At 65.9% G+C, this 25,408-nt stretch overlaps 1 protein-coding gene across 6 annotated transcripts; it reads left to right on the top strand.

Annotated features, from left to right (window-relative positions):
* Nucleotides 1–12,559: 12,559 nt before the first annotated feature.
* On the top strand, nucleotides 12,560–23,494 carry MAFK (MAF bZIP transcription factor K). Of its 6 annotated transcripts, XM_057747667.1 has the most exons (4): nucleotides 15,304–19,537; nucleotides 19,797–19,945; nucleotides 20,210–20,289; nucleotides 20,959–23,494. In XM_057747667.1, exons 1-4 carry the CDS (start codon nucleotides 19,509–19,511, stop codon nucleotides 21,391–21,393), a joined length of 693 nt encoding a protein of 230 aa, XP_057603650.1. In that variant the 5' UTR covers nucleotides 15,304–19,508; the 3' UTR covers nucleotides 21,394–23,494. The 6 variants fall into 6 exon arrangements, with proteins under 6 accessions (XP_057603653.1, XP_057603651.1, XP_057603655.1 ...); XM_057747670.1 differs by lacking the exons at nucleotides 15,304–19,537; nucleotides 19,797–19,945 and adding an exon at nucleotides 12,560–12,750 and having other exon boundaries at nucleotides 20,959–23,493; XM_057747672.1 differs by lacking the exons at nucleotides 15,304–19,537; nucleotides 19,797–19,945 and adding an exon at nucleotides 14,011–14,670.
* The last annotated feature ends 1,914 nt before the right edge of the window (nucleotides 23,495–25,408 follow it).

Below are 25,408 nucleotides of genomic sequence, written 5' to 3'. Positions count from 1 at the left end.
ACTGCCCGACGCCGGCCCTCCTCCTGGGCTCCAGCGGCCCCCACGCTGCGTGAACCCACAACCACCGCAGGGAGGGGGCATCTAGCAAGCGCCTGCATCCTGTGAACTGCGCCCAACCTCTGACCCAGCCGCCGCTCCTGGGGCCTGACCCCAAATGTGCAGGACTGTAGGCACCAGGCTGATCCTCTTCAAGGGCGGGTGTCAGCTGCCTGGACTGGGCAGGGCAGACACAGGCCTCCAGACGACCCGCTTCTCAGAAGCTGCAGCAAAAGGACCACACGGCCCGTCTGTGATGAAACAGGCGGATCAGCGGCGAAGGGAGAGAGGCCACCCGTGCCTCATGGTGCAGGACGTGAGCACGTCTGTCTAAAAGTGGAAGAAGTCTGGGATGAAATTCGTGCAGTGGGCCCCGTGGTTGTGGGAGGTGGGGACAGCGGTGCAAGCCGTCCTCTCCGTGTGGTTCGTTTTTGCAGTTATGCGAATGTCCCAGAAAGAAAGTTTCCATTAGGGAGTGAAGAACAGTGCCCTGACCCCCGGGGCTGTCACGGATCCTCCCACGGGGCCGTTCAGGTCCCTGGATGCGACAGGCAGGCCCAGGCCAGCATTCACCACGCGGGCCCCGCCCCAGATGGCTTCCTCCATCCTCTCTCACTGGACAACCTCTCGTTCTTCCTTCAGAACCCAGCCTCCCAGCTTGGTGCCTTCCTCCATGAAGCCCTCGGGGGGTCCCCTCCCAGTGTAGGCGACTCACACACCTGTGTGGCTACGCTCGAGGCCATGCCCTCTACGGACCGCGCCGGGTCCCCGCAGCACGGAGCCTGCCTGCCTGGACCCCGGATGCTGGGGTCGGGGTCACAGAGGTCAGAGGTCACGGCGTACACGGACAGGTCTCTCCCTCGTGGGATTCTGGGGCAGAGCAACCCCGGGACTCAGATGCACATGCAGCGTCGCAGGACTGCCCCCACCGTGCCGGCCGCCCTCCCGGAGGGTTGGCCGCGCCTGGGGCTGCAGGGGGGCAGCGAGGAGCCACCAGGGCAGCCCACCCAGGACTCAGTCCAGGGGACCCGGGGCAGGCCCGGGCGTCCGCGCTGCACAGGCTTCCCCAGAGTCTCCAAGACCCCGCTGCGCTAGCTTCCCGGGGACAGACATGCCACTCAGCCCTGGGGGCTGGACGTCGCGATTGGGTGTCCGGGGGCCGACTACCTCCCGGGCTCTGGGGGCGGGTCCTTCCTGCGCGGGGCGGGGCGGTGGGGGTGGGGAGCGGGCTCTGGCGGAGTCCTCTGTCTCCGCTGCGGCTGCACAGGCGTCCCCTCTCTGCGTGTCTCCTTTTCTCTCCGTGGGTTTAGGGCCTCCGAACCCAGGACGTGCTCAGCGAGAGACCCTGACCCCAATGACAGCCACAAAGACGCGACTTCCCAACAGGGTCCGTCCTGAGGGTCGCGGCGGCGTGTGTTCCGGGGCCTGCCTCCCCCACGGGGGCTGCAGGACCGCGGTCTGCGTGGCCGGCCGCTCCCCACTCCACCCCGCGCAGCACCCTAGCCTTCTCCCCGTCCCTCGGACCCGCCAGGCTCCTGCCTCAGGGCCTCTGCTCCGGCCCTTTCTGCGTCAGGAACCGCAGGCACGGCCGTCCTCATCCGCAGAACCATGGCCCGGCCCCCAGGGACCTGCTGTCCCCACAGCTCCCTTTAGAACCCTCGCCACCGCCAAAATCCTCCGACTTACGGACCTGTCTCCTCCTGTAAGGCCTGCCTCCCACCTGCCTCTGCCCCAGCAGCACCCGGCCCACGCATCCCCTGCTGGGTCCCGGCCCGGGGGCCACGCGCAGTCAACGTGGGCGGGGTGCGTGGACCGGGTGCGAAGGCCCCAGGCAGAGGGAGACCCCGAACAAGGACGCTGTGATGGTGGGGAGCTGGGTTCAGGCTACAGGGACGCGTCCAGCGGGCAAGCCCAGGCCTCTTGAGCCCTGCAGTCCCATGTCATCTGTGATGTGACCCGGATCCACGGCAAGGACCCTGTCCCCCAGGCTCCGGACCTAGCGACCGCGTGGGGGGCACGCACCTCCGCCAGTCCCCACGGCTCCAGGGAGGGCGGCCCCTCCCAGGAACCTGCGGATGCCAGGGGCTGGGGTGTCCAGCGGCTGGGGGACAGAGGTGAGTGGGACCTGCCCAGGCCCCCGGGGGGGGGGGGTGCGGCGGGCAGGGCTGCAGCTGCGTGCGGTCTAACGGCCTCTGGGCAGGAAGCAGCTGCTCCTGGCTGGGGACCTGGGCCCCCCGAGCTGGGCTCCGGCCTGGGCGGTGTCTCCAGGCTGAGGTCTCCTTGCCCGGGTCAGGGGTCCCCAACCCAGCCAGGCCCGGCCCTTCCCAGCACTCATGGTGGGGGGAGTGGGAGATGGGGTGCCCTGGAGCGAACACCGAGGGCCCGGGGGCCGGTCGGCTTCCAGCTACCAGGTCCCCTAAATTTAGAAACAGCCTCAGCCGCGCTGGAAGCCCTGTCCGCCTGGTGACTGGGTGTCAAAGCCGTGAGTCAGTGCTTGTGGGGACGCAGGTGACGTGGCCCAGGCGGGGGCCGCTGGGCGCCCATCTACTCTCACGTGGAGCTTTCGGGAATGTCCTTCTCTAACGAAGAGTCCTGTCCAGGGCGCGTGGCGCTGGAATCTGCCAGCCTGATGCCGCCGCGGCGAGGCAGGTGCCCCGGGCACCCCCGGCCTGAGGCCGCCTTTGGGGGCCGAGAGCTGGGACCCTGCTGGGCAGATCCCGGCCGGAGCGGAAGCCCCAGGGGGGCCGCCTCTGGCCGGAGCTGGGGAAGCGCCTTCCAACAATTGTCTGAAAATAGAACGGGCTGGCTCGCGAGGAAATGAGTCCCCCGTCACGGGAAGGGAGCAAGTGGGAGCAGGAAGGCTGCTGAGCGGGGAGAGGCCCCGAGGCCTCAGTGTCTCTGCCGGCGCCTCACAGGCTTGGGGAAGGCGAGCCGAGGAAGCAGGCCCTGGGGTGCAGGCGCCCCCGCCCCTGCTCTCCCCCCCGCCCCGTGCGCCTCACGCGGGGCTCGCTTCCCACCAGGCCCCGGCTGTGCCCAGGGAACGGGTGGGGAAACGTGTCGGCCGGTCGCCCCCTCTGGTCCAGCGAGGGCCGGAGCCCTGCACGCTCTCCGGGGCTCAGCAGCCCCCCGACCCGAGCGCCCAGGCCCCAGGACCAGGCTGGGCACCTCCCCGGGGGAGGCTCAGCCCAGGGCCCACCTCGGGTGGAAAAGCACATCCACCTCGGGACACGCCGTTTCCACGCGTTCAAGAGACTGCGAGGGGACAGGAGGCTCGTGTCGCCCACAGAGAGCAGGGTGGAGAGGAGCCGGGCGCCCCGGATTGGGGAGGGGGCGTGGGGGGCTGGACCCTTCTGCCTGCAGAACCCTGGGGTTCCAGGGAACACAGTTGGAGAGCCAGTGCAAGAGGACTGAGCCGTAGGGCCCCCCAGGCCCCCCACCCCCACCCCCAGCCCAGCCAGCCCCTCGCGGACTCCAGGCTCCCTGGAATGGGGAGAGGCCGAGGCTGAGCAGGAGGGGAGGGCGGGTATTGGTGTCCTTCGTTGTGGAGGCTGGGGGGGAGAGGAGGTCAGAGGTCAAGGGCACGGGGCCGGCAGGATTGGGGTCACGGGGGTTGCGGCCACCATGGGGGGACTGAAATGGGGCCTGGGGCGGGGGGAGGGTCTCTTCTCCAGGCACAGCACCTCCTCTGGGCGCAGCAGACCAAGAGCCTCGTCCCAGCCCCTCCTGCTCTCCGGTCCCAAGGCTGGTGCGGCGGGAACGAGGCCCCGCGACAATGCCCGCGTCCCTCTGTGCGGGCAGCCCTGGTTTCACCTCTTCCGTCTCATGGTCCTGACACACCCTCCCCGGTGCTACTGGCGGGGTGGCTGCGCAGGCGTTAGTTTCTTGTTTGGGTTTGCGCACATGTCCTGCAAAGAGCGTGCATTAAGTTTGAAATTAGAAAAATACTCTCACGCACTTTTCTTAAAAGCAGAGGCGCACGTAAGTGAATGTCCCAGAGGGTCTGAGCCACGGCCTAGTCCCGCAAAGTCGCACTTCGTCACACGTTTGGACTCTGGGCCCAGAAATCGGGGTCCGATGTTCCCAGGTTGGCGCGGTCCACCAGACGTTCCCGGGCTGGGGAAAGGCGCGTGGAGGCAGGGGAGCCCCGGCCTCCTGGTGGGTGGCGTCCGGTCGGCGTTGGTCACGTACCGACGACTCACATCCAGGTTGTTCTCTCCCCTGGTCCAGGGCTGACTGGGCTCAGCTAACTGGGCGGAGGGCCTGAAGGCATCGTGGTTAGTCTGGCCGTGGGCTGGGCCTCCGCAGGGGCCTCCGCGGGTGGCCTGGGCTCCCTCACTGCAGGGCACGGGGTTTCCAGGCCAGCAGGCCCGAGAGGCAGAGCCAGGCAACGTAGTGTACTCAGAATGCTCAGAAGGCCGTGCTCCGTCTTCGCCCAGCGTTCCTGGCGTGCAGCTCCTCAAGCGCTTGCAATTCCCTGAGGGACAGGCCTGTCTTTGGCTGCTCCTAACCAGTCCCTGCGGACCGCACCTGAGTTTATGCTAATGAGATGACTCGGGGTGGGGCCCCAGCAGCTGCAGGTGGAACCAACCACGTGATGAGCGGGGTCGGAACGTTCATCTGCACCCACCCATCCGCCCGCCCCTGGCTCCGAGGGGGACTGGAGAGTGAGTTCCACGGCCGATGGCCAGTGGCTGGATCACTCACGTGTTTGTAACGAAACCCTGATGAAAATTCTAGAAGGAGACACCCGGGGAGCGTCCGGGTTGGTGCACACGTGGCTGTGTGGGGAGGACGGCTGTTCCCCCCACCCCGCTCTCCCTGCGCCTTGCCCTGTGCACTCCTTCCACGGGGCTCTTCCTGAGCTGTAGCCCCTGTAGTGAACCTGTCCTGCGTTCTGTGCTTTGCTCATATAGGGAATTACTGAACCTGAGGTCAGGGTCATGGGAGCCCCTGGATCTGCAGTCAGCCAGGTAGACGTGTGGGGAGCTGGGGACCTGGGGCTTGGAATGGGCACTTGAAGTTGTAGGGGGACCTTGTGGGACCAAGCCCTCACCCGTGGGAGTACGTGGTGGAGTTGGATTGAGTTGTAGGACGGCCCATGGGTGTCGGAGAGTCAGAGAATTGGTTGGTGTTTGAAAAAACCAAACAGTTCCTTCCATGACCCGGCCTGGGTGGCAGGGCACTGCCACCGTCCTCTGTAGGCCAAGGCTGTCTGGCCAGGTTTCCGGGGCGAGGACACCGCTCTGCTTGTTGGAGGAAGGTGTGGTCGGGGCCACCCCTGGAATACAGCGCTACCGTCGTGAAACTCCGACTTGGCCATTGGCTGCTGCTGGCCACAGCACCCAGTAACGCGCTGTGCCTGCCGGGCGGTGGACGTGTGGGCAGTTTCAGTTTGGGGAGATTACAAATAAGGCCAGAGTGGGACGTCCCTGGTGGCGCAGCGGTTGAGAATCCGCCTGCCCATGCAGGGAACACGCGTTCGATCCCTGGTCCGGGAAGATCCCCCATGCCGCGGAGCAACGAAGCCTGTGTGCCACAACTACTGAGCCCGTGTGCCGCAGCTACTGAAGCCTGTGTGCCTAGAACCTGTGCTCTGAAACAAGAGATGCCACCACAATGAGAAGCCTGTGAACCGCAGGGAAGAGTAGCCCCTGCTCACCACAACTAGGGAAAGCCCGTGTGCAGCCACGAAGACCCAACACAGCCCATAAATAATTAATTAATTGTAAAAAACAAAACAAACAACAAAACAAATAAGGCCAGACGAAATACCTGTGCAAAGGCCTGTCACTTGGACCGACTTCCCCTGCACAGAAACACCCAGGCGTGGTTCTCTGTCCTGCTTAACTTGGAGACGACACAGCTGTCTTGCTGGGTTCCTCGGAGCGGGGTGGGGCATCTGATGAATGCCTCTAAGGGCCTCGCCTGGTGTCTGGGGCAGAAAAGGACTCAAAACGCCGCTGTTAATACCCTTGTTGTTGCGGGGCGGGGGGCGGAAGACACGTGACGTGCGTCTCCCCAGAGCCGCTTCTTCACACCTCGTGCTGGGCAGGTGCCTGTTCCCAGGCCACCCTGCGCATAGTAGGAGGTTTGGCAGCACCGCTGGCCTCCACCCACCAGGTGCCAGGAGCCATTTGTCTTCTCGGTGGGACAGGGGAAGAACCGTTCAAAATTGACTCTCCAACAGACCCGCCGCGTCCGCAGGGAAAACGCCACAGATCACACCGGCACAAGGCATTCCTGGCTTCACGGGTGAGAAAGCCTCTGGTGTGTTCTCTGTAACAAAATCCACGTCGCCGTGTGAACGGGCACCGTTACCGTGCTCACCTACGGTTCCACAAGGAAAGCACAGCTTGGCAAAAAAAAAATTTTTTTTTCTTTGGATGCTAAAGTCACGTGCCGTTACTGAGACACCCACTTCGGATAGCGGCCTTTGTCACTGGTCTAAGCTGTGACGACCTAGAAGGCAAAAACGCGTCCGGTCTCAGCCAAGCGTCCCCCAGGCCGAAGCATCCTGGGTGAGAACCCCCGCGCCAGCATCCCTAAGTCCCACGGGCAGGACAGGCGTGTCCACCTGCGGGATAAAAGGTGCCTCTCCTGGGGTGAGGGAGAGGACGCGGCACAGGGTCTCCCCGCCCCACAGGCACCTGGTGAGAACCCGGTCTCGGAAGCAGGGTCACCGCTGAGCCCTCAGCCTTTGTAACTCACAGGGTAAGGAGGTGAGCACGTGCGGTGGGACAGTGGTGGCCACAAGCACGCGCGTGTGCCGTCAGCTGGCTCTCAGGTGCCCCGTCTGCAAAACGGGACCAAGTCGCAGCGGTGTCGCCCGTGGGGCCCCGTCCGGGGCGCAGCTGCAGCCAACGTGCCCTCTGGAAATGGCCGGCCCACAGCTGACGGGCTGGAGGTACTGGGGGACGGCGCTTGGCAGACGGCACCACTGTTGCCTGGTAAACACGGGAGCGGCCGTGGGGCAGGGGGCTTACGGGGCGGGGGGAGGTAACGTCTCTAGGGATCTTGACAGACTTGTTCTCAAGTTGTGAATGGAAATCAGCTTTATTACTTCATATCACGCGAACGTGTCCTCGTCGTCATCACGACAACAGGAGTTTCTTCTTTCAAGAACATTCTGTGTTTCACAGAGGGCTCCCCTCCCCCGTGGACCCTCCGTCGGTCCCATTCCCAGTTGCGGGAGGGACACGGAGACGAGCCCAGACGACCACACAGCCAGCCGCCCGCACCGCAGAGGAGCCTTTGGAAGCCAAGATCTGCTTCCTCCCGCTCCGGGGCTGCTTGCTCCCGGCCCGGGTTTCAGGGCCCCCTCCTCTCGGCTAGACGAGGAGACCGTTCCGGAGTGAGGGTTCCGCACGGGCTCCTGCCCCAGGCCCACCGGCCGCCTCCTTCACCAGGCGGGGAGGAGCAGGCAGAGGCACCCAGCACCACCACCCCTGCCACAGCCCTGCTTCCAGGCCCAGGGCCAGGCTGCAGGGGTAGGGGGAGAGGCCTCGGCCCCGGGGACGCGTTCCCAAGGGAGGCACCAGGGACGCTGCAGCCCCGCGGGGCCCCGAGAGCAGGGGCACGGGCGGCCCAGCGCCGTGGGAGGCCGAGGAGGGGGCCTGGCTCTGCGCGGCCAGTGTGTGTCACCTCAGGCCCGTGCCCTCCTCCCCAGCCTCCGGTCCCTCATCCTCCGTGGGCGGCCGTGGTCAGCGCCCGTCGGCAAGGGGAAGGTGTCGTCGAGGGCCGCCCGCCGGGCCGAGGAGCAGGAGTCATTTGTTCTCAGGTCAGCAGACGTGCCCCGGCACGGGCGGCCCCTTTACAGGCGTGGGGCGCCAGCACCGGCCCCTCCGTTCCTAGACAGCCGCGCCGGCCTGCCCGTGGGGGCTGGGAGCGTGCGGCGGGCTGCCTCCCCGTCTGGCCTATCCAAGGGTCCAGCCCCCGACCTTTCTGGGGTCCGGGACCCTGGGGGCAATTGTGGGGATCTTGAGCCCTTGAGGGCTGGAGCGGCTCCTCCGCCCTTCCCTGCAGAGCAGTTGATCTCGAGGCCTCAGGGTCCCTCCCTTTCCCTGGGCCTTGGCCATGTGAGTCTGCCCCTGCCACAGCCAACCTCCGGCTCTCCGGAAGGGAGGAGGGGCTGCGTGGACCCTGGGGGCGGGGGGAAGGTGGCTCCTCCCTAAGAATCAGCTGCGCCGGCGGGGCGACCGCCAGGTCTGGCTACCCCAGGCGGGGGCCCTGATGGGCACAGGACTCTTCCCTGGGCGAAGAGGAGCAGCCTGCCTGGGTGAGCCGTGCCACCTCTGCCGTAAAGCCGTCGCCAGAGGACCGTTTATCAAGGCGGACCAGGGACCCGGCATGTGTGAAGGCCTTCGCGCCCATTTAGAAGCTGCCCTCTCACGCCAGTCCTGGAGGTCCACGTGGTTCCCCCCATTTTATTTCATTTTTATTTTGATTCCCTAGTTTTAAGTGGCTAATACATTACACGGTCTGGCAGCCAAAATGACATAAAGAGGTTGACACAGTGATCTCACTTCCGTCCCTGCCCCATCGTCCCCTGACCGCCAAAGGCAACCCTTTTCCTTAGTTTCCTTCTTATCCTCCCAGCCTTCATGCTGCAGGTAGAGACATGAATACAGTCTTTGGCCTTCCATGGATACCAAACTCTGAGGATGCTCAAGTCCCTTATGTGCAATAGCACAGTATCTGCATGAAACCTGCACACGTATACTTTCAATCATCTCTAGATGACTTATAACACACTACAATGTAAATGCTATGTAAATAGTTGCCAGTGCGTTGCAAACTCAAGTTTTTGCTTTTTGGAACTTTCCAGGATTTTTCCCCCAAATATTTCCAACCTGAGATTGGTTGCATTTGAGGATACGGAACCCAAGGATACAGAGGACCAACCGTACACATTTTTCTGCCCCTCTCTTCCTTACACTAAAGTAGCATGTGATGCCCCCAGTTCTGCACCTCGATGTTTCATTCACGACAGACCCCGAGGTCTTCAGTGTCAGTGCCCGGGGACCTCCCACGTTCCTTCGGCACAGCTGCAGGGCGCTCTGTCGTGCAGCTGTCCCACAGGGTGTTTAGCCGGTCCCTTAATGATGACAAGCTCCCAGCTTCCCACCTTCCTTTATTACAGCCACTGCCGCGGCCGTGAGCTCGCACACCCCCAGTGTCACATGTGACCAGGTGCGCGTGTGGCACAGATCTCCAGAAGTGGGCTGGCTGGGTCTGAGGACAAGCTAGGTCCAAGGTTAGGGTGGAAGAAGCTGCCAGATGCCCCTCCTGCACCCCACCAGCCGTGTGCTCCAGGGCCGTTCCCCAAGGCTTGGCGTCGCAGGACGTGGTCTGACTTTTGGATTCTGAAAGCTGAGTGATGGCGTCTTGGTGCCATTATCATGTGCATCTGTCCTTTCCCGAGTCTGTCACTTAGGCGTCCTGTTCTGTGAAGGAGCTTGCTGTATCCTTTGCTCCTTTTTATTTGTCTTTTCCTTTTACATTTCTAGCAGCCCTTTGTGTCTGAGGAAGACTGTCCTGGTCTCGACTTTGTGCTATGACTTCGCGTATGGTGATTTTTGCCCTAAATCACTTTTTTAAATTAATTAATTAATTTCTTTATTTATTGGCTGCATTGGGTCTTCGTTGCTGCACACGGGCTTTCTCTAGTTGCTGCGAGCGGGGGCTACTCTTCATTGTGGTGCGTGGGCTCCTCATTGCAGTGGCTTCTCTTGTTGTGGAGCACAGGCTCTAGGCGCGTGGGCTTCAGTAGTTGCGGCACGTGGGCTCAGTAGTTGTGGCGCATGGGCTTCGTTGCTGTCTGGGTTTTTAATCATGATTAGAAAAACCTTTTCCCACTGCAAAATTTTAAAGGAAGTCACTCATGTATTCCTCAGTATTTTGATGTTTTTTAATCTGATTTTTTTATTGTGGTGACATACGCATAATGTGAAATTCACTATTTTAACCATTTTCCGTGTTTCAGTTCAGGGACGTCAAGTACATTCACGTTGTTGTGCAACCACTCAACCATTTCCAGAACCTTTTCATCATTTCATGGTTTCTTTTTTTTTTTTTTACCTTTTTTTTTTTTTGGCACAGGGGCTTAGTTGCTCCCTGGCATGTGGTCTCTTCCTGGAGCAGGGATCGAACCCGTGTCCTCTGTGTTGGCAGGCAGATTCTTAACCACTGCACCACCTAGGAAGCCCCATGGTTTCTTTTTAAAAACATTACCTCTTTGACCCCTTCAAAATGTGTAACACTGCTGTACCGTGTGGGTAAACCGGGGACCCAACTTCATCTTTTGCTAAATGGTTATCGTGGTGTCACAACATCATGTATTTAAAAAGACCATCTTCATCTGATCTTATCAAGCCCATTTTATTTTTTATTTATTTAAACACATTTTTATTTTGTATTGGAGCAGAGTTGATTAACAATGTTGTGTTGGTTTCAGGTGTACAACAAACTGATTTGGTTATACATACACATGTATCTACTCTTTTTCAAATTCTTTTCCCGTTTAGATTACTACAGAGTATTGAGCAGCATTCCCTGTGCTGTACAGTAGGCCCTTGTTGGTTATCTATTTTATTTTTTAAAATATTTATTTATTTATTTGGCTGTGCCGGATCTTTAGTTGGGGCATGTGGGATCTAGCTCCCTGACCAGGGATCAAACCCGGGCCCCCTGCATTGGAAGCTTGAAGTCTTAACCATCGGCCCACCAGGGACGTCCCTGGTTGTCTACTTTAAATACAGCAGTGTGTACATGTGAATCCCAAACTCCCAATCTGTCCCTCCGCCCCCTTCCCACCCCTTCTCGTAACCATAAGTTCCTTCTCTAAGTCTGTGAGTCTGCTTTGTAAATAAGTTCGTTTACCAAGCCCATTTTACGGTTGAGGAACGAAGACCCAGCCGTGAACCGACGTGAACGGCCCCAGCACCGTGCGACCCCCCATCTCCCAGGTCCACCTAACGCAGCCTCTCCAGGCCTCACGTTCACGGCATTGCTGAGACTGTTTAGACAGCGCTCTCAGTAAGCAAAGGTTATGAGGAGAGACTGCGGTCCCGTCAGGGAAACGAGGAGAGTGAGGAGAGAGCCGAGTACCCTGGCCGCAGGCTGTGGTGTCCTGCTGCGAGGGCCACAAAGTGGCAGCCTGAGGACGAGGGTGAGGGCTGAGAGCAGGGGAAACACCTTTCAGATTCCAGCGCCGAAAACATCCTGGAGACATGGGCTAGGGCCACCAGCGCCACCGCTGCTGTGTTTACTGGCAGCCGTTCCTGTCGAGGCTGGCGGCAAACTCCAGTGGGCCGCACGGCCGCCCCCCACCCCCACCCCCAGCAGGGCGCCCCACAGAGCCTGGTGCCGGCTGCACGTGGGGGACCCGAAAACCTCTCGGCATTTTCTCCCGTTTGTTTCCCGGGACACACCCTGAGGGGCCTGAGGTGGTGGGAGGCCGGCCCTCCCTCACTCTCTGCTCAGAACCCAGACCGGCGGCCTCGTGGAGGCAGCTCCTTATTCCTGACACGGATGCAGACCCCGTGCAGGGGCTCGGCGCCCCCAGCCAGCTGCTGCAGAAGGGGGAGTGGGCCAGGCCGTGGGACTGGGCGGGTCACCTCCCCAGCTTTGACGCCCGCCTGCGGCAGGAGGGGGCTCCCCTCTCCTGGGGTGGCCCTGACCTGAGGCCGGGGCAACGTCCTGCTTCTGCCTTGGTGGGGTCTGTTTTCCCACGGCAACTGGGCCTTAGGTGGGCACGGTTCCCAAGCGGTGGTCCTAGAGCCCCTCAACACTGAGGCTGTGGGTTGAAGCCATTTCTCAGCATTTTATGTTGTTCTCTTTGCAGCATTAGATAAATACTTCTCTTTACTCATATCTTGGTCCAAAACGGTGCATCAAAAGACAGGTGGGGGTGTCTATCAGGAGGGATGCCAGGCGCCCTTTCCCTATTCGTGGGGCCGGCCGGCCTCCCCGGCAGACGGGGAGGCGAACGTGCGCCTGGACCCAACTCCTCTTGTGATAAAACCGCGAGAGCGTCCCCAGATGTGGGCTCCCGCTGCGACCACCCCTGGGACGGCGGGGTCTCCGAGGGCCCTGGTGCGGCTGAGGGACACGCGGGGGGGGGCGGTGCTTAGGGTTAGGGTGAGGGCGGGGGGAGAGGCTAACTGGGGAACGTGAATGTGGGGTCCAGAGAGGAGCCCGCCCGTCCCCCGAGCTGCGAGAGGGCGAGCTCCAGGTTGAGCGGGGTGCTCCCAGCGCGGCTCGGCGCACGCGGACCGCTGCCGCCACGTGCGGGGCCAGCGCACAGCACCTGCGGGTACAGGCGCAGCCAGCCGGCCCGCGCAGGTGGGCGCGGGGGCGGGGCCTGCGGGGCGCGGCCTGGGCGGGGCCTCGGGGGGCGGGGCCTCGGGGGGGCGGGGCGCGGGCACGGCGGGGGGCGGGCCCGCGGGGGCGGGGCGGGGCGCGCGGTGGGCGGGGCGGCGTGACGCGCGCCGACGTCGATCCCGGAAGCGGTGTCAGATGCTGGGGAGCCGGGCGGGCTGGCGGCGGCGGCGGCGGCGGCGGCGGCGGGGGGGACTTGTTGTTCTTCGCGAAGTCGGAGCCGGAGCGCGCGGCGGAGGCGGCGGCCGACGGGGAGCGCGAGAGCGAGCGCGAGCGCGAGGAGAGCGCGTGCCCGCGAGGAGCCGCCGCGCGCCCGCGCCCCCCGCGCGACGCCAGGTGAGGAGCGGCCCGGGGGGCGGGCCGGGGGGCGGCCGCGGCGCAGGCACGGCCGTCTCGGACCCGTGACCAGGCTGGGCCGGACCCTGGGGCCCGGACCCGGCGGGCGCACCTGCCGTCAGGTGTCCCGCCCCGAGCGCGCCGCGCCGGCCGGGGCCTGCCTCCGGCGGCGGGGGAGCGCGCCCCCCACCCCGTGTGCGGGGGCGCCGGGCGGGCCGGGCGAGGGCCGCGTGGGGAGCGCGGCGTCCCGGCGCCCCGGCCCGCCCCGCCCGTCCGCCCTCGGGCCCCGGAGATGCGCCCCGGGGGAAGCGGGGGCGCAGCGGGGGCCACGTGCTGGGGAGCGCGTGGCGGCCGGGACCGCTGGGGCCTCGCGCACCTGGGCGCTGCCCGGCTCGGCCGCGCGGTCCCGCCCCGGCGGCGCTCGGGCCCGGCCTGCGCTCCCCGCGAGGAGAAGGGGCCTCGCCGACCAGGTGACGGTCCGAGCAGCCGACCTGCCGGGGTTCACGGGGGGAGGCCTCGCTGTGGGAGCTTGCGGTGGCGAGGGGGACGGCGAGCGCGCCCCTTCCCGGACCCCGTGGACCGCGTCTCGTGTTTCTTTTCTGCGAACGCGGGTCTCCATCGCCTCCAGCTGGAAATGCGGGTGCTTCGGTGCCGCTGCCGAGTTCGGGACACGGATGATGTGTCAGTCTGCTGCGTCCACACGCCCTCTCCGGAACCCGGGAGGGAGGGGAGTGTTTGGCTCTGGCCCTGGGTCTGCTTTGCCCTCCGTCTCGCGTAGTAGTATCCTCACCCGCCACGTGTCGTGGAGGCTTCACCCAAGCGGCGCTTACCCAGATTCTTCCCACTTTGCCGGAGCAGCCTGTGCTCGCTGTCTTGTGTTAATGATTACGCTCTAGTTTACCTTCCACACGGCCCTCGCAGCCCAGGCAGAAGTGAGATCTTCCCCTGACAGTTCACTCAGAGTTGACCAGCACTCAGCCCCCCGGGACTGTGTGCCCACATCCAGCCCACGGTGGTAGGTCAGTGGCTCCCCCACAGTGTGCCTTGGCGGCCCCACTGCCCTCGCCTGGCCCCTCTGTTGGCACTGACGAGGATTTGCCGGCACAGCGGGTGCTGCCCAGGTGTGCCCTGTGTGCCGCCTCTGGAGCCCTGCCTGCAAGCCTGCTGTCTTCAGGGGCATGGCGCTTTTTTAAAAAGCACTCGTCTAAGCGGGTGGGAGGGCCTGGGAAGCTGAAGGTGGGCTGTGCGGGGGGGGGGGGGGGGCCACACCTGCAACTTGTTGAATCCTGGGTGGTCGACTCCTTTTGGAGAACTTCCCTTCCTGAGTCTAGTAGGAAAGTTCAAGTCTGAGCTCAGTAGAGGGTGTCTGCTTTTATAACTTAAAACTAGATCTCTCATTATTCCAAGATAAGACATTTATTAACTCAGAACCACAACCGAGGCTTCTCCCAGAGCACGTTTGTCTCTTGAGCTTGAGCATAGCTGGCCTTTAAGGGCCGGCTTCCAAGTTCAGCATCGCTCACTTTCAAGGTGGTTGCTAAAAATGGGAGTTGAATCGAGGCTACTGGGGAAGTCGGCCCCAGGGCTTTCTGCGTTCCAGGCTGCCGCCGAGCGAGGTCCTTTTCCGGACCATTCTTTGTCCACCGCGGTGTGTGCTTTCACTCTCGGCTCTGCCGTAGCTGCAGAGTTTGTTTACAGTCTCGGGCAGCCCAGAATTCCTGCCCGTGTCCTGGCTGTTCCCAAGTCTAAAGGTTTCTGGATGGACTTCTGGATGTCGGGTCCAGTCCGCACGGGAAATGGAGCCCCGGCCAGCGGGGAGCGTCCTCTGTGGAGCTGCTCCTCAGAGCAGTAAACAGTGACTCACCCTCCCCTCTGCTCCCCGCCTCCCTGCTCTCTGCTAATGGAAGACGCATTGCTCCGGTATTTACTTTTGCTTTTTATAAGTCACAGACTCGTCATGTTTCCTCTTTCTTACAATTTCAGGAAATTGAAAGTGTCATCCTAAAATCATGGGATTTTAGAGCAGGTAGAAATGAACCTGCATGGCCTCAGTCTACACACACACACACGCGCACAGACACACACTGCATTTTATGTGAGGGAACGGAGGAGCCCCCAGCCTCCTCGCCTGCCTGTGGGGGAGGGTCCCACGTCCAGGGTCTGTGCGGCGCCCTGCCTGCCTTCCTGTGCTGCCCGTCTGGGTGCCCTGGGCTGGAAGCCGCCCCAGGCCCCCTCCCTTCAGTGCAGTGCTAACACACCTGCTTATGCAGCAGACCTTTCACCTGCCAGGCATTGGGAGTCGCGGGTAGGTAAGAGGGTCCCCTGCTCCCCATCCAGCAAGGGAGGCAGGGCTTGAACAGAAAGACCAGAACCAGGTCTTGGGTGCTACCCTCGATGTGTGCTCGGAAGGGGGCACCCGCCTACCACAGGGAGGGCAGGGGGTCTTTCTGGCGAAGCCAGGGTTGGGGAGGGGAGGGAAGGGGGCTCAGAACTGGGAGGGCACCCAGCACAGGTTGGGGTCGGGGTGGGGGGGCTTCAGGAAGCTGGGGGGGGGGCCTGGGATGGCAGCAGGTGTCAGGAGGGACTCTGAGCAGGGGGGCTCCCTCTGCCTGTGGGTGCGGGGGGACTGCCCTTGAGGGACTGAGACAGGAGCCCAGACAAGACGCAGGGCGCCTGAGCCCGCGCGGTGCTGTGGGGCTGCAGCATCTGCAGGGTGATGCAGGCCAAGCCTAGCAGGTGGGTGTGGAAGGAGAGGGGAGGCCTGAGGGGCCGTCACCTGCGCTGGAGACACAGGAGGAAGGCAGGTGTAGAGAGAGGGTGTGTCTCCGGAGCCTGTGCAGACTGTGGCTTCTCCAGGGGCATCCCTGGCTGGAGTGGAGGTTGGGCTGGTTGGAGCCCTGGGTGGCACAGCCGGGCGGCTGGGGGAGAACAGAGCCCTGATCGGGACCCCCCGCGGGGCATGAGGGGAGCAGGGGCCCGGCCTGAAGCTGGGTGGTGGGAGTGAGGGGCCTGGGGCGTGGCAGGGGTGGGGTGGGGTGGCGGTCAGCCTGCTGTCAGCCGGGCAGCTGCCTGAGTCACCTCTGGACGTAGCCAGGATGACACAGCTTCCTCGGGCTGCAAAGGCAAGGTGACCAGACGTCCTCCAAGCCGGGCAGACAGTCACGTCTTGCCGGAGGGCGGCCAGCCAGGGGCAGGCTGCGGGCCGGGTGCGGGCCGGGCTGGTGGGCTGCCCAGCGAGGCGCGGTGGGACACCCCCACCCCATCTCGGGGAGCTCGGTTGGGGGCGGTGGGAGCCCTCCTGGTTCTGGGACCTGTCTTTAGCTCATTCGTTCGTGGCATGAGTCGACGGGTGCTTGTGTGGCAGGCTGCAGCCAGCCAGAGGGGCACCGGGCCTTGGGTCTCTCGTGAGAAGGCCCCAGCCCCCAGAGCAGACGCAGCCGCGTCACGGCGGCTCCTGGCTTTGGGGTTTGCCCTCGGCTGCGGGAGTGGGAACCTGCTCTCCCTCTCCCTCCTCCCCCCCTTCCCCAGATCTGACACCCTCAAGGCCCGGGAATGGAAGGGCCGCTCGGTCCACCTCTCTTTGGCTGAGTGGTGCAGGCACAGGCCGGACAGGAGCAGTGTTTCGAGAGCCCGCCCTGCTCGGTGTCAGAGACATGGCTTCTCCCCATCAAGCTCACGATCCGGGTGAGCGGGCCCGTTGTGCAGCCTAGGCGAGAATCAGAACCTCTAAAGCCGCCTTTGCTCCTAGGTGATCTAAACCCAGGGCTGTTCAGGCAGGTCCGTGCTCCCGTCAGCCACTGGCTTCCCTGATGGAGAAAACGTCCCCCGGGCCCCGGCCCCCAGCCCAGCCCCGTGAGGGCCAGACCGCACGGGGGGTGGCCGGGCCGTGAGTCACCCCAGGAGCTCGGTCACAGCCGCAACAGGGGTCTGTGAGAGGGAAGGTAAGAAGCAGCTCCGGCCCCGGCTCACCTGCCTTCTGGAAGGGCAGTCCTGCGCCCTCGGCCCCGGGCCACCTGCCCTGTTCCCTCCCGGCCCAGAAGCGGGGCGGGGGGCTCAGCTCCCGAACGTACCCCGCACTGCGCCGTGGCCGGAGCCGCCTCCCGCGAGGCTGCCGGGCCCCCCGTTCCCAGAGCGGAAGCCCTGCTCTGGGCCCAGCTGTGCGTCAGAGTGGGGCTCCTGGCGTCGGGTGGGCAAGCAGCCTGCTGGGCTGCCCGTCGCTGGCAGGTGCTCCAGGGTGGACGTGCTGGCTGCCCGCTCTCCGCACCGGCAGCTCCTTCGGGGCGAGCGGAGGGCAGCCCCGCCGTCCGGGCTCCCGGCCTGGCGCGCGCCGGCCGCTGAGCTGCGCGGGTCCCCCCACCGGGACGAGCCCGGGGGCTCCCTGCACGTGGCGTCCCCGGGTCCCGCCCGTCGACGGCCGGGCGCCCTCACGCGGGGCCGTGGAAGGGCGCGTGGGGCGGTGCTGGCGCTGGGTCGCCCGCCCAGCCGCGTTCAGGCCCAGTCCCAGAGAGCGGTTTGTCCTGCGTGAGCCCTGCCAGCCCCTGAGGTTGCCTGACGTTCTGCGGTTTACAAATATCCTTTGAGGGCAGTTGTCTCCAAATCAGTCGTCTTACCAACCCTTCTTCACACCTACAAAACTCTTCTCCCAACCTCCTTCCAAAAGCAAGCTGTTGTGTTTTGGAAGTTTGAAGTGACACGAGGTCCATTCTGCGTGTGTTTTGGGGGTTTGGGGAGAGGTACGTAGCTGTGCCGCCCCATCCCTGGACCGCATCCACAGAAGGGCTCTCTGTCCCTGGACCGGCAGCTCTGACTTCCGCATGACCCCCTTGCAGGGTCCCTGAACAGGGGGCAGAAACTGAGAGCCGCGCCCGGGGCCGTGGGGGTCGTGAAGCTGAGCAGGGCCGCCGGGTCTGCGCCCGCCCAGGACTTGCCAGCCTTCCCTGTGGCCGGGAGTCGGGGCGGGGCTCCTGGTACAGGCCCTGCAGCCCTGGGGTTAAGAGTGCGGCCCCCGGCCAGAGTGTCTCTCCTGGCGTCACCCACGTGGCCCAGCCGGGGACACTGGCACCAGGGCCCTCGGTTATGGTGCCCTCACCTTCTCGAACAGGAGGGGGTCTGCTGTGTCACCCCCGTCTCTGTCCCGGATGCTGGTACCCAGCCCTTCGGCTCCACGTTCACATGCGTTTGCACGGTCTGCTTGGACGGGAGGCCTGAGAACTGGGGAAAGCTCCCTGAGGTCTGACCCTGGGTGGGGCCCCAGCCCGGCCGCGCTCTCCTGTCTCTGCCGAGGCTCCTCGCCTGCGGTCCTGGGCCCCAGAAGCTCAGAGGGTGGACAAGGTGGGCTCAGAGCCGGTGGACGTGGCCTGAGGGTAGATGAGGCTGCCTGGGCCCTGCTCTGAGGGCAGGGGACGGAGCCCCCCGGCTGCTGAGGCCCCGTCCTGTGTGCCTCCTGGGGCCTGGGCGACCCACCCGGCGATGTCATGGTGGCAGGTCCCCAGGGGAGGTGTCCCTGCCCTGAAGGTGCCCGGGTCCCGGCGGGCCGGCACGTCGCTGAGGGTCTGCTCGGCGTCCGAGCGGAGGCCCCCCCTTGCCCTTCCTTTTCCCACCGGGTGGGGGCTGGTCCGGGTGGGTGGGCGGGGCCTCGGTCTGTGGGAATGTGAGCCCGGCTCTGTAAACAGCTGGTGACTCACCGCCCAGCTATGCCCTGGCGTGCTGGGAGCGAGCTGGAATGATAGCAGCCCCTCCTCGCGCGAGGTGGAGTTTCTCATGGCCTCCCAGCTGCCTGGACCCCCCGGCCCTCCCGGCGGCTTCTCAGCCCAGCGGTGACCCCGTGCCGGAGGGAGGGGTGGCCCGTGCGGCACTCTTGGGTCCCCCCAGATGCCAGGGGTCGAACCACAGTCAGGAAGCAGCTCCTGCTTCCCTACTAGGATCTCCCCGAGTGGCTGTGTGTCCATCTCAGGCACACGTGTAGCGTTGAGATGCGCAGAGGGACCCGGCGTCCCCCGGAGGCCACGTCGGCCCCGCTGCCGTCCTGCTCCCCCTCACCAGCACCCGGCAGAGCGGTCGTTTTGCTGGGGGCAACCGGGGGTGCACGGGCCCGGGTGCTGAGGCCCTCTGGTGGTGAGGGTGGGCGGGCTGTCGGAGGCAGGGCTGCGCGGGAAGACTGTCCCCCCAAGTCTCCCGCACCCTGAGAGGCTTTGCTGCGGCTGCGTCCCCGGCCCCGCGACCCTCCTCGGGTGTTTTGCGGACGTTCTCTCTGCTCCGTTCACCTCGTCTGGCCCTTGGAACTCGGGGGCGGGCCCCCGTCCTGTGAGGCGGCGACACGGTGCCCCAGCGAGCCTGAGGCCGGGTCTTCCCCATCCCTTCCCCAGCGGTGGGCGCGAGGGGCCTGCTGGCCGCCCCACAACTTGTGCTGGCCGCCCCGCCTGCCCGAAGCCATTGTTGCTGTGGGCTTCTCTGTTTCCATGACGACCATCGGGGGTTGGCTACGTCCCAAGGTCGCCATGGCAACTATCAGAGGGGAATCATGCTTGGGATGCTTTGGCTGGCTTTTTCATGAATGATTAGAATGTGTGACACAATGCAGACGCGAAAACGAGAAGGGCGGGGGTGGCGGGCGTCGGGACGACTCCCGCCAGACGGTCGGTGAGCTCTGGAGGTGGCGGCTCCCGCCTCCCCTGGTCCCGGCTGGCCGGCCTAGGGAGCCCCCTCCCACCCTCTGGGCCTCAGGTCATGGCTCTGGGGCCGCCTGGGTGGAGGTGGTGATGTCACAGCTGCAGTGCCCTCGGCCGAGGTAGGTCTGCCGGGAGGGTGGGGCCTGGCCAGGGCGGGCGTGGGGCTCCCCCCGCCTGTCACTGGAGTGAGCTCAGCCATGCAGGGGCCCCCCAAAAGGGGCCTTCCTCTCGGGGGGCCAGGGGGGCCCAGAGCGATGGGGTCTTGCCAGGGCAGGTGCTGTCCCTGGGGCCGGCAGCGACTCTCAGGGGCTGGGTGTGGCCTTTAGGGAGGGGGCTTCGCTGCTGCGCCGCTGACCGGAACGTGGCGTCCTGCCACAGGTGCCGACGTCTAGCTCAGGGCGAGGGTCAGGACAGGAAGCAGCCGCCGCTGCCGCCCAGTGCCAGCCCACGGCACGGGTGCTCGCGGCCCGGGCCCAGCGGGTGGGGGCAGCGCGGGACAGCCGTGCGGCCGCGGGGTACCAGACCAGGTGCGTCCAGGCCGCTCCGCGGGCCAGTGCTGGAGCCGGGGGTGTGGCCAGGCGTCCTCCCGGGCCTCCTTGGCAGAGGCTGAGGTGCAGCCAGGATGCGCGTGCTTCCGGGGTGCTGCGACCGGACAGGGCAGAGTGGGCCGCTGAGCCGCCTCGGAGCAGCCCTGCAGGGGCCGTCCCGGCTTTGGGTCGCTTGTGATGGCAGCTTGCCCTGCGCCTGGCCAGGAACTGACCACACTCGCTTCTGTGCTCTGTGATTTTCAGTTACCGTTTCCCAGCGGTCCTGTCCGGGTGACCGTGCCCAGGTTATGACGACTAATCCCAAAGCGAACAAGGCGTTGAAGGTAAGGGGGGCGCAAGCCTGGGAGAGGCCCTGCCGGCCCTGGAGCCCCGTCCCCGGACTGCCCGCGGTGTGAGGGGGGGAGCCTGTCACCAGGCCTGGGGGGCCGTGGGCTGCAGGAAGTACCTTTGGGAGGAGTGATGACAGAGTGGGGGGCTGTGACCTCGGGGGTGGGGGGGTGGGCGTCTGCCGGCAAGGACGTGCTGGTCGGCCCGGCCGCAGACGTGGGCAGTGTGGCCTCCGGTCCACAGAGCCCCCGCTGGGTGCCCGTGAGGGGGTGCCACCGCTCCCCGGGCCTGGCGCCGTCCCTTCCGCGCCAGGGGCTGCCTTCCGGGGGCTGGCCGCCTGCCTCCTGGGGGCAGAGCCGGGGCTGGCCGCAGTGGGCTCTCTGCGCGCCTGTGGGCCGGGCAGCTCCAGGCCCCTCCTGTGGTGCCGCTGGGCTGACGGAGCTTTCTTCCCCGGCCTTGGCGGGGCCCCGACGGGCCCCAGGGGTGCGGAAGGAGGGGCGGCCGCTGCAGGGTCCCGGGGGCAGCCCAGCCGGGCCGCGGCCTCGCAGGGTTTGGGCAGCCGACGGTGACGGCCTGCCGCGCACCGCGCCGGGTGGCCCCGTGCGGTCTGTCCCTGGGCCCGGGGGCGCTGCAGTCCCCGCGCCGACCGCGCTGCGGCCCCGCAGGTCAAGAAGGAGGCGGGCGAGAACGCCCCGGCGCTGAGCGACGATGAGCTGGTGTCCATGTCGGTGCGGGAGCTGAACCAGCACCTGCGCGGCCTCACCAAGGAGGAGGTGGTGCGCCTGAAGCAGCGGCGCCGCACGCTCAAGAACCGTGGCTACGCGGCCAGCTGCCGCATCAAGCGCGTGACCCAGAAGGAGGAGCTGGAGCGGCAGCGCGTGGAGCTGCAGCAGGAGGTGGAGAAGCTGGCCCGCGAGAACAGCAGCATGAAGCTCGAGCTGGACGCCCTGCGCTCCAAGTACGAGGCCCTGCAGACCTTCGCCCGCACCGTGGCCCGCGGCCCCGTCGCGCCCACCAAGGTGGCCACCACCAGCGTCATCACCATCGTCAAGTCTGCCGAGATCTCCTCCGCCTCCGTGCCCTTCTCGGCCGCCTCCTAGTGCCCGGGCCGGGGGCGGGGGGCACAGGGGGCGGGGCACGGGCCCCCGGGCGGCAGAGCCCCGCACACCCGAGGCAAACCGCAGACTCCCGCGGGGCTCGGGCCGTGGTGGAAGCGCGCAGGCTGCCGAGGGCCTGCGCACCACCCGCTCTGCACACGCACGCGCGCATGCGGTGTGTCCGGGCTCCGCATCCTGGGCTGCGGGAGCCTCGCGAGGTTCCCGGCCCCCACGTCTCCCACCTCTCCCGCGAGTGGCCTGTCAGCACACGTCAGCACATCCGGCCGCCCAGCCAGGACTGGACCCCTTCCCTGCCCCGTCTGCGCCTGGGCGCCCCAGGAGGAACCGTGCACCGTGGGGTCCCAACGCACCGGCATCCTGCTTCGGCCTCAGCCGGAGGCCCGCGCCCTGTGAGCAGGCGGAGGAAGGGCTGTGTGCGCATGGGAACGTGTGCAAGCCTGCACACATGTATGTGTGCGAGCACGTGTGCAGGGTACCTGCCAGGGCGCCCGCAGCTGCGGGGGCCTTGGGGAGCCGCTTGTTGCCGGGCCCGTGTGAGCCTTGGGTGTTCCCTCTGTGTCGGGTGACCCAGGAGAGGTGCCCGGCAAGGAGCAGCGGCCGCCTGGCTGGCAGGGGGGCCCGCGGGGTGGGCAGGCAGGGCAGCACTTTCTGCGTGGAACAGGGGCGCGGTCAGTGGCCACCTCAGGTGCAGGCCGTGGAGCTGGGCAGTGATGCGCATGGTCCTGCCGGGAGGTCCTGCTGCTGGAGGAGGCCGAGGAGTGCTGATGGTGGGGGAGTGAGGACGGGGGCGGGGGCGGGGGCGGCCCTGGGCCGGGAAGGCGGCAAGGACCCGCGTTCCGCGCGTGCCCCGACGGTCTGTCTGTCGGCAGAGGACGTGGGACTCTGCAACTTTGGTGCTTAATCATTGCCTGGAACTTCGCCCGCTCTTCCTTCCTGGCACCCGCAGCCACCGATGACCGGGTGGCCTTTGCTGGGGTGTCCCTTCCCCGAGAGCCGCTGCGGGGCTTCCTGTGTGAGCAGGCACGGGCCGCCCCTTCCTGCCTCTCCCGGGAGGATGCCGGGGCCGCGCGGCGGGCGGTGGTCCCCGAGCCCACTCCGGGCCGGGAGCCCTGGGCTCCAGCTCCCGGCTTCCTCTTGGCTCGCCTCCCACCACGTGGCAAGTCCCCCAGTGAGCTGCAAAGCCCCCGCTCAGGGTGCCAGCCGACCTGGGAGGAGGAGGAGGAGTGGGGGGAGGGCAGAGGACCCCAAAGGCTGCCAACACACAGTGTCCCCCCGTCCTGGGGGAAGGTGCACGGTCTGAGGCGTCTGGGCCCTTTCAGAGCCACAGCCGGTGTGTAAAGAAGCTGTCGATACCATAGCCGTGGTAGGTAATCCACATTGGATGTCAATAAGGACCATGGGGATATTTAAAAGAGAGAAAAGTATATATATATAAAATTATATACACGTTTTATCATACAGATTTTCGTACCTTTTCTTCCTGTTTGATACTGTACATCTCTGTAGAGCAGAGCTGCCTGGGAGCGCCGGTGGGCGTGGGACCACCGCCTGCCTGGCTTCTCAAGTTGGCCGCTCGCCGCCCACCGCTGCCCTCGGGCCGTGCCCCCGCCGAGGGTCCCCTGGGGCGGCCTCCAGGCTCTCCAAGCGCCCGGTCTCGTGGCCCCCGCTCCCCGGGACCAGCCGGGGGACCATGTGATCCGTCCTCCTCCTTTCAGAGCAGTGAAATCCGTTGTCACAGTTTTAATATATGGATCTTTTAATTTAAGGAAACAGGCACAGCCCCCTGGTCGTGGGGGCTGGTCTCCCGTCCCCTGTGCTTCCGGCTCACGCGCCCTCCCAGGCGACGGGGCCCCACGCGTAAGCTCCGCACCGGTTTCCCACACCTCTGGCCACTCAGCAGTTTCATTTCAATATTTATTTTTGTGCTGCTTTTATCATGATATAAATTATTGAGAAGAGACCCTATGTCGTGGCCCCTGTGGTGCGACGCGCGGCCCGTGCCCGCCCGCCCCCTCCTGGCCACACCTAATTTATTGCTGTACATCTCTGCTGTGACGCTTTTGTACCTTTCAATAAAGAGTTTTCTGGTTTCACGTCGTCTTGCTGCACGGCTGCCGCCTTGGGCCCACCCTCCCTCCGTCCGCCGGGGGCTGTTGGCCGCTGCCCGTGACCCCCCATCCCTGTGGCCCCCCGGGGGCGGGGGATTGCGTCGGGCGCTGCGTGTGTGTGGGTCGCCGGGGCTGCGTGGCGAGGGGTCCGGCAGGTTCCCTTTCTGGGTGGTGGGTGGAGGCCCCCAGGACCCCCTGCCCTGATGAGGAAGGAGCCCCCCTCAGGGGACACGGCCCCCTTCCCCGGGGAGGCTTTCTCGGCGGGGGCTCTGGGCTGAGCGCGCGGGGGGCGGAGAGACGGGTCTGCCTGCGGCGGGGGTGGGAGCACAGCCAGGAGGCAGACTCCCCGGGAAGCCGGGGCCCGGCCAGCGAGGGGCTGCCGGGTGAGGGGCCCCGCCCTCGGGTCGGAGGGGCAGGCAGCTCCGCCCTGGGCCTCGGCCCCCGGAGGAGGGGCACGCTCGCAGGGAGGTCTGCTCGTTGGGGTTTCTGGCCACTGGCACCCTTCCCGCCCCACCTCTGCCTGGGCTGCCCGGGGCGGCGTCTGTGGTGTCGCTGTCCCCTGGAGCTTCTTGCTGTCTCTCCGCCGCTAAGCCAGACCCCCGCGGTGGCCCTGGGAGACTGCACCGCCCCCACCCCGCCTGCTGCTCCTCCGGAGCCCCCAGGGCGCGACCCCGAGACCAGAGCTGGCCACGGCCTGCGGGGGTGGGCTGGCGGGGCTCAGGCCTGGGGTGGTCGGGAAAGGACCCCTGCCCCCAGGCTCCCCGCGGTGCGGACGGCTGCGGCCATCTCCCAGGTGAGAACCCCGAGGCCGGACAACTCGGCTCACCTGGCCGGAGCACGCCTGGCCCCACGCGGCGCCGCTGGGGCTGGGGAGCCTGAGTTCCCTCAGAGGAGGCGAGCCGGCCCCGTGCCCCCTCCTCAGAGCGCCGCGCTCCCCTTGGCAGGGCGAGGCCCCCGGGGCCGGCAGCCCCTCGGGCCTGCTCTGCGGCTCCGTCCCGCCTGCAGGGGTGTCGTCCTCACCCTCGACCACCCTTGACGCTGTTGCATCCGGAGGGCCTGGCCACGGGCAGCGGGGCCTGTGGGGCCGGGACTGTGGGCGAGCAGCCCCCTCTCGCCGGCTCTGTGTCCTCAGGCCGGTGGCTCTGCCTCCCTGGGCCTCAGCCACCTACCCCGGGCCATCGTGGGATCGCGTGCGTGTGTGTGACGTTGCCGGCCCACGGCGGGGGCTCCCGGGGCGCCAGGCCCGCCCGCGAGCACCCCGGGGCCCCACACCACGTCAGGGTCTCCAGAAGGCGGCCCCGGCCCACGTCCCCTCTGAGCCCACGGCTTTGGGCGACTCGGGTCCCAAACGGGGGCCCCTCCAGACCAGGGCCTTGGGGGCCGCCCCGCTACCCCTGGCCTCTGCCCTGCAGCCTCCAGCAAACCTCCCTCCCAAACCAGCTGCCAGATGTGGGGGCCTGAGCTCGGCCGCGTGGAACGTGCAGGCGGGGGACTTCCCGGCGGGCGGCAGGGAGGGGCCGGCCGAGCTCATCGGGCAGCTGGGCTGGGGCCCGGCAGAGGCGGCGGGCCTTGGGTCCCGTGTCCCCCGGCCCAGGGCGCAGAGCGACAGGCGTGACCCCGCTCTGGCTGGACACCTAGGCCGGCCCCTGCCCTGCTGAGTCTCGGAGACCCTCCGTGCCTCGGCCTGTCTCCCTGGTGACGTGGGAGCCGGCGGCCAGGAGGCGTGGGAGGGTCGAGGCTGGGAGGTGCCCCAGCCTTCCTGCTGCCACGCTGCCTGGCTCCCCACCTGCCTGCGGGCCCACAGCCCGGCATCCTCCCCTGCTCCCACCCTACCCTCCTGAGCGCCCCAGACACACGGGACGGACCAAGGCTCACGGCCCTCTGCCGCC

This window comes from Hippopotamus amphibius, chromosome 9, assembly GCF_030028045.1.
Source record: "Hippopotamus amphibius kiboko isolate mHipAmp2 chromosome 9, mHipAmp2.hap2, whole genome shotgun sequence".
In the NCBI taxonomy this organism is placed as follows: Eukaryota; Metazoa; Chordata; class Mammalia; order Artiodactyla; family Hippopotamidae; genus Hippopotamus; species Hippopotamus amphibius.
This window is presented reverse-complemented; position numbering and strand designations above follow the sequence as displayed.

Excerpts from the sequence above, each read along its gene's own strand:
- MAFK (XM_057747667.1), top strand. The coding sequence starts at position 19,509 with ATGTCACAGCTGCAGTGCCCTCGGCCGAG. Across the intron at positions 19,538-19,796 it reads CTGCAGTGCCCTCGGCCGAG|GTGCCGACGTCTAGCTCAGG; the intron begins GTAGGTCTGCCG and ends GTCCTGCCACAG. Across the intron at positions 20,290-20,958 it reads AAGCGAACAAGGCGTTGAAG|GTCAAGAAGGAGGCGGGCGA; the intron begins GTAAGGGGGGCG and ends GCGGCCCCGCAG.